At 45.3% G+C, this 12,314-nt stretch overlaps 1 protein-coding gene across 5 annotated transcripts in view; it reads right to left on the bottom strand.

The window, feature by feature from the left end:
* Window positions 1-12,314, bottom strand: part of LOC115150182 (plexin-A1) — a 364,140-nt gene that overhangs the window by 307,805 nt on the left and 44,021 nt on the right. For all 5 annotated transcript variants that reach the window (XM_029693188.1, XM_029693186.1, XM_029693187.1 and 2 more), the window contains exon 2: window positions 434-1,839. In XM_029693188.1, the coding sequence (XP_029549048.1) occupies window positions 434-1,615 (1,182 nt within the window). In that variant the 5' untranslated portion in view covers window positions 1,616-1,839. The remainder of the gene's footprint in view (window positions 1-433; window positions 1,840-12,314) is intronic.

Here is a 12,314-nt window from a genome sequence, read left to right as displayed (position 1 = left end):
ACAGTATGCCTTGCCCTTGTCTAACCACAAGGTGTGCCATTACAGAGCTTAGGCCTTATGTTCAATACTCTCTGAAAATACATAATAGGAATCAAAGAGAATCGGATTTCTGAGACATAGCAGAATTGAATCAGAGAATAAGATAGAGATCAATATTGTTTGTCTTTTCCTACTACCACTAACTTTGCTGATAACTTCTTGAGAGGAAAAATATACTTGCTATGCCTGTGATATGTGGTTGTCCCACCTTGCTATCTTAAGATGAATGCACTAACTGTATGTTGGCCTGGATAAGAGCTTCTGCAAAATGACTCAAATGTAAATGTGTTCAGAGGGCCACAGGACACACTGAGTTGATGTGATGCAGGCATAACAGAACTGAATCAGAGAATCAGATCGAGATCAGTAGTGTTAAGAGGGCCACAGGACTCACTGAGTTGATGCAGGCTAGTTCCTTGTTGAGCAGCCAGGGTAGTGAGAGCTTCCCCTCTCCCCGGTAGCAGGACTGGATGCGCTCCTTGATCTTCTCCTTGATGCGACGCAGTGTGAACAGGCACAGGGCTGACTCCTTGGGTGGCTTGGCCCGGTTCTTCTGGCCCTGCGAGAACACAGTGAACAGGATGTCCTCGTCTTCGGAAATTCCTAAGGAGTCAGCCAACTGCTTGCCGGGATGGCTGAGGTAGGCGTCCTGGATGAGACGATACTCCACCCCATCCTTGGTGCAGCCGATGGGGAACTCCACGTACGAGTAGAACTTCGAGTCGTCCACGCAGAGGCGGACGATCTTGGATGTGAAGAACTGTTCGCCAGAGGCGTCAGGCGAAGTGAGCTGAGTGTCCAGCTGCATGGTCAGGTAGTAGACAAACTGTTCGCTGCTGAAGCCGTAGATATAGTAGATGTCAAATGCAGGGAATTTGCTGAGAGTGTCCGAAGGGATCTTGAGCTGTGAGGAGACAAACTCGTCCTGATAGACAAAGCTGAACATGTCGGCGTTCTCCTCGTTGGACATCAGCTTGCGGCTGGAGAGCGTGGGGAAGTACTCGGACTTGCCGTCAATGGGTGTGCCGATGAAGAGATTGCTGGCGGGGCCGTGCTGGGATGTGATGATGACCCCAGACATGGTGCCAGACTCGGTCACGCTGGACAGGTAGTGCTCCTTACGGTGGTGCGGCTCACCCAGTTTGAACAGGTCGTCCAGCCTGAGGAACTGGCAGATTCCCTGGGAGGTGCTCCCGCAGGCGATGAGCCGGTTCTGGGCGTAGTCGATGAGAAGCAATTTGTTGACGTTGGTGGTCTGGGCAAGGTCGTGGGGGCACGACTGGACGCTGGGCGGGGGATAGCACTTCTCGTTATCCACTACGGGTCCAGTCATGTGGCTCCGCAGCTTGGTAAGGTTGCTAGAGAGCTTGAAGATCCAGTTGACCGTGCCAACGTAAACCTCACCCGTCTTGTTGTGGATAGCCAGGTGTGTCAGCCCCCAGTCTGGTGGGGAGAAGGATTTGAAGGGCTGGGGTTGACCTCTGGTCAAGGACGGGACCGTCAAGAGGACCAGCACCCCCAGAAGGAGCAGGTTCCCCAGGCGTGGGGCAACGAGTGACCTCAATAGGGGCCACATATCTGGGGGTTGCAGGAGACAATTCTGGGGGAAGGGATGGGGAGGTGGGTGGGTTCACTCCGGCACCTAGTCCGGATCTGTTTATGTCCTAGCTTATATTCCCCTGGAAGGAGGCTGGATGGGCCAAGGGGAAGAGGGGGAAAGCTCCTATTGATCCGGTGTCTTTCTCTCTGTGTGCTGAGTTTTCATCCAGAGCATCATCCACAGCAGCACGGGTGAGAGCCCTGCAAGGCAAAAAAACACATTATGAGTCACGATGGAACATTTCCTATTGATTATGCATCAGCCGGAGAGCCTATAAGCAGACGAGATGCACTGCTAAATTTAGACAAAAGTTAAGAGGGCATTCACCCACCCCAGATTAATAAATGATGCAAAGTGATATCCGTGACTACATTATGAAGGAAGATAGTTAGCGAGAGCCACAGGAGGATTACCAAACGCGCGGTACAATAATGAGTCACACTGCAATGAGTTTCAGACACACAACATCCAGCCATTACTATTTCATAAGTTCAACAGTATCATGAAGGATCGGAGATGGTCTGCTTAGAAAATTGCCAGAGGGGGCACCCTACAGATAGCAGCAAGCCTAGTGGTTAGACCATTGGGCCAGTCACTGAAAGGTCCCTGGTTCGAATACCGGAGCAGACAAGGTAAAACATCTGTTGATGTGCCCAAGGCAAGGCACTTAACCCTGTAAAACAACACATTTTACTACAATTATCCGGTGTATGACTACAAAACATTTTTTTTTTCTATTGAAACCCCGCAATTTGCATCGAGGTCTGCTCCCTCCCAGGCCTCCCAGTGTGTGGGTTGCTGTATGCGGTATCAGGAAGCTACCCAGCGTCCCCCTCTTCTCCCAATTAGGGCCTTGTTCGGCCAATAGCATCGAGGCATGGTTCGCTTTTACTCTGTGGCAGATCTGCAGCTCTCATGTTTGATACCCTGAGGGAGGTAGAGTAAAAACAATGATGATTCAGCACCTTTATGCTGCAATCAGGACGTAGAGTACAATATAAGCTAGAAAAATATTTATGAATGAGATGGATCTAGAGTTGAGACACGTATACCACACACATCTCTGAGAGATAAATTGCAGTTGTTGTTGTTGTCGTCATTGTTGTTGCGGCTCCAATAATGCAAAACCCGTTTTCCACTCCAGACAAAGTATTGTTCGCCCACCCAACCCAGGCATCCCCTCCAGCCAACCCAAACCCAGTCCTCCACTCCAGCCAACCCAAACCCAGTCCTCCACTCCAGCCAACCCAACCCAGTCCTCCACTCCATCCAACCCAACCCAGTCCTCCACTCCAGCCAACCCAACCCTCCACTCCAGCCAACCCAACCCAGTCCTCCACTCCAGCCAACCCAACCCAACCCTCCACTCCAGCCAACCCAACCCAGTCCTCCACTCCCAGCAGTCAGATGCTAATTATCTGCTTCCCATCCAAACCGAAGTAGGCCAAATGTTCTGAGTTGACGTTCCAAGGCCCACTTCGCCATTCCCGGTGTGGGAGTGGGATTGACTGGATTTAGCAGCACTTAGCCCTAATTCCACCCCCCCCCCATCATCATCATCATATTCTCTAATGCTTCAAAATGAAGAGACGCTCATATGTGACATGTGCCAGCACTCACACGGCTTCCATACATTAATTTAAATGAATCCTGTTTCATATGCAACCACAATGCCCCAAGAGTTGGATTCCCATGGCACAGAAGATCCACAAGACACAATATAGAGAGAGGAGGAACGGGCAGGGGGATTGATTGACGGGGGAGTGGAAGTAATGGACAAGGACGTTTTTTCCCTTTCTTTTGGGTGTCCTCCAGTGACAATGATGGCAGAGAGCTTTGAGCTGGCTCGCCTCAGCGCTGCTTGACAGGCCAATTAAGTTCCGGCGATACCGGGACATTAGTTCTCTTGTAAATGCTGATTATGCCAAATTGTGCGCAGCAACTCTCAGTGGCCCGGCTCAATTTCACCTTGACTATGAAAGTGTCGGCGGAGGGGTATTTTATGACTGAACTGAATTGGGAAAGATGAGAAACAGTAGGGAGGGAGGGAGGGAGGGAGGGAGGGAGGAACAAAAGCATGAGAGATAGAGAAAATCAAAACAGAGGAGAAGGAGGGGAGGGAGAATGAGAAATGTTATTTCTTCCTTCCCTTATCTTTGGTTTTCCTCTGGAGAGTGATTGAGGGGTTGGCCTATCTGTCGATCACTCCCCAAGGATGCACGGAGAAACTACGGTCAGTTTACCAATGTGTGTGTGTGTGTGTGTGTGTGTGTGTGTGTGTGTGTGTGTGTGTGTGTGTACACACATTGGAGGAAGATTCAGGAGGAAAATGTGCCTTTTTACAAACCAAAAAGTTAACCATTAAAATGCAAGGCAATTAACACCCCTTTTCCTCCATCTACAGTGAGTGGAGGTCGGTACAAGACAGTATGGAATTGCAAACCATGGCAGCTCTAGTAACAGCAAGGGTCAGGGGGATTTGTGTCATCAAATTTCCACAAATGAAAGCCTGGACAAGATGAAGGTGCTGGGGAGAGGGAGAAGCAGACAGAGATGGAGAAAAATAAAAAGGAGAGCATCTGGAGGAGGCGACGACAAGAGAAAGGTGCTGGCAGGCTGCTCCACCTGAATTTAAATAAAGGCCTGGCTTTCGGCTTCATGTCGAAAGGGGATACCTAAACTAATAAATGCACAGTGCCAGCCCAGCCAGTTAGCAGATATGGCTGTGCATCTATATTATTTAAAAAAAAATATTCACATGTGTAAGAGACTCCTCAACATAAGCAGGCGCAATAAAGTGACGAGTTAGCCGATAAAAAAAAGAATTTCTTGTTCAGCGGTACGATCAGTAATGGACACATTACTCCCAAAGCTTTTCAAGATTGATTGGTTTTTATATCAGAGAGCAGATGTCAATTTAAAGCGTTGCGTGGGCTGGCTAGCTCTTTTTCGTTTTTGTCATTTCCGTGAGCAAAAATGTGAGAGAACGAGAAAGAGAGAAAGTTGTCTCTAAAGTAATTCCTCTTAATTTCCAGCCGATTTGACGTAACAGAGCATGAATAGAGCAACACATTTAACCTGCCTGGGTCTCTGGCTGGTTGTCATCTACCCAGAGTAATAAGGGAAATGCTATCACGGCAGACTGTATTTTGCAATAGCATGCATTGGACACAATGTCAGCTCACTCACAATGGCTAATTCTATAAGATGGGAGGCTGAAATGCATGCCAGGCTAAAGCCTATGACCCTAACAATAGAGTCAGCTTTAGATGGGAGAGGAGTGAGCAGGTTGGGAATGGACACATTACTCCCAAATCCCCAGATCCCTATGGAATTATTGACAGATGAGGAAATTGTCAATCCCTACCCAGTAAAGAATTTGCCACCATAACCAGGTTAGTACAGATTTCCTCTCTCGTTTTCCAATTTTCCCTCTCTTCCTTTTACCTCTTCAGAAAAAGGCTGTAAACCCAGGCTGAATGCTATATCAGATCAGGAAAACATGTCAATCATTTGGGGCTTCAGCACGTTTCACCTTTTAACCCATCAGTTGAGAATCTACAGTGACATCTAGGCCCGCACTGTAATCACATTCAAAAGGCAAAAACAGTACTGTGAACGTTTTCCTTTCGGCTTTTCAAGATTGATTGGTTTTTATATCAGAATGACCCATCGATTGTTGTCCCTACAGGCTTCCGTGTAGGTCCAGTCGGAATGGATGGGACTCGGGGTCTGGGTCTCTGGCTGCTGGTCATCTACCCAGAGTAATAAGGGAAATGCTATCACGGCAGACTGTATTTTGCAATAGCATGCATTGGACACAATGTCAGCTCACTCACAATGGCTAATTCTATAAGATGGGAGGCTGAAATGCATGCCAGGCTAAAGCCTATGACCCTATCAATAGAGGGGGGTGTCACTTAAAACGTTTTGTTTCAGTTTATTTGGTTTAACAGTGGTTAATGAGTGAGCAGTGAACTTGGGCTAGCGGGGGGAGGGGAGGGGGGATGGTAGGTTTGTGTGTACATTGGAGGAAGATTCAGGGAAGGAAATGTGATTTTATCCAAACCAAAAAGTTCATCATTAAAATGCAGCGTGTGAGTGTATGTAGTCCCCGAGAAGAATACGAAGAGGGGGCGACATAATCAAACAAAATGTATAAATCAGGTCTCTCCCTCAACCCGCTCTGTGCTCCCTCTCACCTACGGCAAATAAAATAAAATGTATTCGTCACATGCCTCGTAAACAACAGGTGTAGACTAAACAGTGAAATACTTACTTATGGGCCTTTCCCAAGAATGCGCCACTTGGGCTCCCGAGTGACGCAGTGGTCTAAGACTCTACATCTCAATGCAAGAGGCGTCACTGCAGTACCTGGTTCGAATCCAGGCTGCATCACATCCGGCCGTGATTGGGAGTCCCATAGGGCGGCACACAATTGGCCCAGCATCGTCTGGGTTTGGCCGGGGTAGGCCGTCAATGTAAATAAGAATTAGTTCTTAACTGACTTGCCTAGTTAAATAAAGGTTCAATAAAATGAATACAAAAAATGCAGAGAAATGAAATACAGAAATAATAGAAAAGTAAAACACGTAATAAAAAAAGTTATAATAAATACACAATGAGTAACAATAACATGGCTATTATATAGACGGGTAGCCAAGTAGCCAGTTGCATACAGCTCTTTGACGGAGCCCGGCGCTAAACCTGTCCGTTCAGATAATGGCCCCCGCTCGGCCCCGGCGCACAGCTGATTTATTGCCGGTGGCATATCAATTACAGCACTTGCCGCTCGGTGAGGAAGGGAGAGAAGAAAAAAGCCAAGTGACTGACTCCTCGCACAGAGCTCAAGCTAATTCTCTCCTTGCTGCATTTTTAACAAGTGGGTCACATCTGTGCCAGCGGTAGGAAAATCAAGCGTCGCCGGACCAACGCTGCAGTAGGTGGGAAAGAGAGAGAGTGTGTGAGAGAAAGAGAGTGGGAGTCATAGAAGGGATGGTTCACGAAAACGATAACCACACAGCCTCACCGCCACTAGCAGTAGTAACCACACAGCCACAGCCTCACCGCCACTAGCAGTAGTAACCACACAGTCACATCATCACAAGCAGTAGTAACCACACAGCCACAGCCTCACCGCCACTAGCAGTGGTAACCACACAGCCACATCGCCACTAGCAGTAGTAACCACACAGCCTCAGCCACACCAAAACTAACAGTAGTAACCACACAGCCACATCGCCACTAGCAGTAGTAACAACAGCCTCAGCCACACCAAAACTAACAGTAGTAACCACACAGCCACACCAACACTAGCAGTAGTACCCACACAGAGCCACACCTAGACTACTGTAGCACACAAAGACACTCAGATGGAGTGGGCAAGCCTCAAACTCTAATCTTTACCATGCACTCGAAGACAACGCGAAGATTTACCTTTGAGGGTCTTTGCGGTGTTAGAGTGGGGATGTGGGAATGGGAGCAAACCCCAAAACCCCTACTTAATCTCCTCCCCCGTGGATTCAATCTCAACTAAGGCCGGGAGCACAATCTGCATACGGGTTACCATTCATACGGGTTACCATTCATATGGGTTACCATTCATATGGGTTACCATTCATATGGGTTACCATTCATATGGGTTACCATTCATATGGGTTGCAAAGGGTCTGAATTTTTCAGGACATTTTCCATGGGAAGTTATGCCCAGGAATTTGGGGAATTTTGCTTTCATAAATAAAAATAGCCTATTTTGTGGGATACACATAAGGCAATTCTAGGTCTTGTGGCATATTTTGGTTAAACTATCCCCAATTCAATGGAATTGCAACCAACTGCATGCACAGTGCATTCTGCCATTACATGTACAGCTGATTCTCAAAATCTTGCACACTAATTAGATGCTATTGAGCCCACACTACTACAATGTCAGAGCCAAGGACCACATGCTTTCTGGTAAGTTTTGATTACAATACTGGGTGGGGTGAATATATTTTCTATTACATTTTTTAACTAGTAAATAGTAGCCTACAGCAAAGTGTGTTTAAATAATTTCTAACTTGTTAACAACTTCTGCTAGTTAGTTTATGCTACCATGTGGGTTTTAGCTTGCTTGAGCCTGCTAACTGAGGAGTGTTAATTCACCTGTTTCCATACATGTTTCATTTTAAAACATTTCTTTCAAAAGGAGTTGTTTAATCTAACTGCTTAACTATTTATCTGTACATGGAATTGTATTTGTTGTTCTTTTACAATTTTTTTTTCTCATGTTTACAGGAAAATGATGTGTGGAGACATTTCACTGTAGCTAATGTAGAAGGAAAAGCTGTGTACATTGGCAAATACTGTGCCAAATCATACGTGAAGAATACAACAAAGATGCAGAATTGTCTGGCCAAGAGCGTAAAGTTCCCTCAGCGCTCACAAGCAACCTCTGACAAAAGTCCCTCTACTTCTATTCGAGGTGAAATGAGGAATCAGACACCTTATCGATAGCAACAGCTCATGGTCCTCCTGTTTTTTTTTTACTCCATGGAGGAACATAGTCAGATAAAGGCTGATGAATGTCTTGCTCAAGCTGTGTATGCAACTGGTTCACCTCTGATGCTCATAGGCAATGTGTATTGGAAGAGATTTCGGAATGTTCTTCAACCAGCATACGCCGCTCCAACCAGACATGCTTCATTTACTCTTGCTGGATGCAGAGTTCAAGTGAAGGTCAAGCAAATTAGAGAAAGCAGACTGTATTGCAATCATCTCTGATGGGTGGTCTAATGTTCGTGGGCAAGGAATAATTAACTACATCTCCACCCCTCAATCAGTATTCTACAAGAGCACAGACAAGGGACAACAGACACACCGGTCTCTACATTGCAGATGAGCTGAAGGCAGTCATCAATGTCCTTGGACCACAGAAGGTATTTGCACTGGTGAAAAACAATGCTGTGAACATGAAGTCTTCTTGGTCTAAAGTGGAGGAGTCCTACCCTCATCACATCACACCCATTGGCTGTGCTGCTCATGCATTGAATAGGCTCCTCAAGGACATCATGGCACTGAAAACAATGGATACACTCTACAACAGAGCCAAGGAAATGGTTAGGTATGTGAAGGGTCATCAAGTTATTGCAGCAATCTACCTCAGCAAGCAAAGTGAGAAGAATAAGAGCACCACATGTTAGCTGCCCAGCAACACCCGCTGGGGTGGTGTTGTCATCATGTTTGACAGTCTCCTGGAGGGGAAAGAGTCTCTCCAAGAAATGGCCATATCACAGTTTGCCGATATGGACAGCCCCATCAAAAGGATCCTCCTGGATGATGTATTTTCAGAGAGAGTGGTAAGCAGCCTGAAACTCCTGAAACCTATTGCAGTAGCTATTGCACGGATTGAGGAAGACAATGCCTTCCTGTATGTTGTTCAGACTGCTTGCAGATGTAAGAAGAAAAAATCCATACTGCCCTGCCCACTTCATTGTTGCTCCAAGCAGAGGAAACTGCAGTTCTGAAATACATCTAAAAGCATGAAGACTTCTGCCTGAAGCCCATACATGCCGCAGCGTACATGTTGGACCCCAAGTATGCTGGCAAGAGCATCCTGTCTGATGCAGAGATCAACAAGACCTATGGTGTCATCACTACCGTGTCTCGCAACCTTGGCCTGGATGAGGGCAAGGTTCTTGGCAGTCTAGCGAAGTACACTTCCAAGCAAAGGCTTTGGGATGGCATTGCAATATGGCAGTCGTGCCAACATCTCATCAGCCACTTGGTGGAAGGGACTTTGTGGATCTGAGGCTCTTTCCCTTGTTGTCTCCATCATCCACCAAATACCACCAACATCAGCCGCCTCAGAGTGGGACTGGTCCTTGTTTGGGAACACACACACACCAAAGCACTCAACAATACAAGGGTTGAAAAACTGGTGGCCATCCGGGAAAATTGGAGGCTTTTTGAGCCTGACAACGAGCCATCCTCAACAAGGTTGGAAAGTGACAGTGAAGATGAGGCCTCAGAGTCTGACGTTCAAGAGGTGGACATTGAGGAGGTCCAGGGAGAAGACATGGAAGCCTGAGAAGAAGACAACCAAAGCTTAAGTTTCTAGACTATCATTTTACAGATGTTAAAGGTTTTTTTGAGATGCGATAGATCATTGGGGATCATTCAATATTCCCTTTTGTTGTTCACTGAAATCATCCCATGTGAAGAGTCAACTCATTTAATTAAAGTTCGATTCGTAACTGAATTTTTATTATTTCTATTGGAAGGCTTTAATCATTTGCAATTATGCCTACTTATGATAAGATAAAAGGTTTGTGTTTCCATATAATATGGTAAATGTATTCAATGCAAAAAACATTACATTTAAATGGTATTAATATTTATTTGCATATATTTCCATTCATTCCCACAAAGTTTCCACCTATGAATATTCCCCAAAATGTGCAACCCTAGTTACCATTCATATGGGTTACTATTCATGTGTTACTATTCATATGGGTTACTATTCATATGTGTTGAGGAAAGGGGGTCATTTCAGACATGTAGTCATTCTGCGGTTCACACACACACACACACACACGAAAAGGCATGTAAGTGCACACACACAGGAAGTACAGAGGGCATAGGGTAAACTGGTCATTTAAAGCGTCATTAGCCCAATGAAACATATGTATAGTCAGACCAGGGCTGAATGGGTGGCATGCAGTAGGAACCCACATTAAACTAATTATATATTCAACTCCTCAAGGTACTTAAGTCACAGACGAGATTCTCGCCAATGAATCAAAACATTTTTCAGTCAAAATGTATTACAATTCAAGTAATAGGCTATTAATTAAATGCATTATTCCCAGCAGTAAATGGATAGTAAGTGTCAGTACACAGAATCTGTGATCTAACAGTGCATGGTTTGATAGAAAACTCTGTTCTGTAAGGCAAACTCTGCAAGGGGAAGAGCTGACTGGCATGGCTGGGGGGCATAAAAATAACTCAGGAGTTATTTTAATGCCAATGTAAATCACTTTAGTTGAGGACAAGCGTTGTGCCCTTGCTTCCGCAGGTGCTCTGCCAAGGTAAACTTGAGCGCAGGTCTAGAGAAATGTTGACTTTATTTTATTATGTTAACTCTCAAGGAGCTGATCGCAGTTCAGGATTTAGAGGACGCACCTTGCAAAAAAACAGGTTACACACTAGAGGTCGACCGATTAATCGGAATGGCCGATTAATTCGGGCCGATTTCGAGTTTTCATAACAATCGGTAATCGGTATTTTGGGCCACCGATTTGCCGGTTTTTTGATTTTTTACACCTTTATGTAACTATGCAAGTCAGATTAAAAACACATTCTTATTTTCAATGACGGCCTAGGAACGGGGGTTAACTGCCTTGTTCAGGGGAGATTCGGGGATACGTTTTTGCAACCTTCCGGTTACTAGTCCAACGCTCTAACCACCTGCCTTACATTGCACTCCACGAGGAGCCTGCATGGCAGGCTGACTACCTGTTACGCGAGGGCAGCAAGAAGCCAAGGTAAGTTGCTAGCTAGCATTAAACTTACCTTATAAAAAACGATCAATCTTAACATAATCACTAGTTAACTACACATGGTTGATGATATTACTAGTTTATCTAACGTGTCCTGATTTGCATATAATCGATGCGGTGCCTGTTAATTTATCATTGAATCATAGCCTACTTCGCCAAATGGGTGTTGATTTAACAAGCGCATTTGCGAAAAAAGCAGTCGTTGCACCAATGTACCTAACCATAAACATCAATGCCTTTCTTTAAAATCAATAAACAAGTATATATTTTTAAACCTGCATATTTAGTTAATATTGCCTGCTAACATGAAATTGTGTCACAACTCTAGCGTTCATTGCACGCAGAGTCAGGGTATATGCAACAGTTTGGGCCGCCTGGCTCGTTGCGAACTAATTTGCCAAAATTGTACGTAATTATGACATAACATTGAAGGTTGGGCAATGTAACAGGAATATTTAGACTTAGGGATGTCACCCGTTAGATAAAATACGTAACGGTTCCGTATTTCACTGACAGGAAAAACATTTTGTTTTCGAGATGATAGTTTCCGGATTCGACCATATTAATGACCTAAGGCTCGTATTTCTTTGTGTTATTATGTTATAATTATGTCTATGATTTGATAGAGCATTCTGACTGAGCGATGGTAGGCAGCAGCAGGCTCGTAAGCATTCATTCAAAATAGCACTTTTGTGCATTTTGCCAGCAGCCATTCGCAGCGCATTGCGCTGTTTATGACTTCAAGCCTATCAACTCCCAAGTTGAGGCTGGTGTAACCGATGTGAAATGGCTAGCTAGTTAGCCGGGTGCGCGCTAATAGCGTTTCAAACGTCACACGCTCTGAGACTTGAAGTAGTTGTTTCCCTTGCTCTACATGTGTAACGCTGCCTCGAGGGTGGCTGTTGTCGATGTGTTCCTGGTTCAAGCCCAGGTAGGAGCGAGGAGAGGGACAGAAGCTATACTGTTACACTGGCAATACTAAAGTGCCTATAAGAACATCCAATAGTCAAAGGTATATGAAATACAAATCGTATAGAGAGACATAGTCCTATAATTCCTACAATAACTACAACCTAAAACTTCTTACCTGGGAATATTGAAGACTATTGTTAAAAGGAACCACCAGCTTCATATGT

The sequence above is a fragment of the Salmo trutta genome, chromosome 16 (genome assembly GCF_901001165.1).
Source record: "Salmo trutta chromosome 16, fSalTru1.1, whole genome shotgun sequence".
Lineage (NCBI taxonomy): Eukaryota > Metazoa > Chordata > Actinopteri > Salmoniformes > Salmonidae > Salmo > Salmo trutta.
The sequence above is the reverse complement of the archived record's forward strand: the minus strand, read 5'-3'. Positions and strand labels throughout refer to the sequence as shown.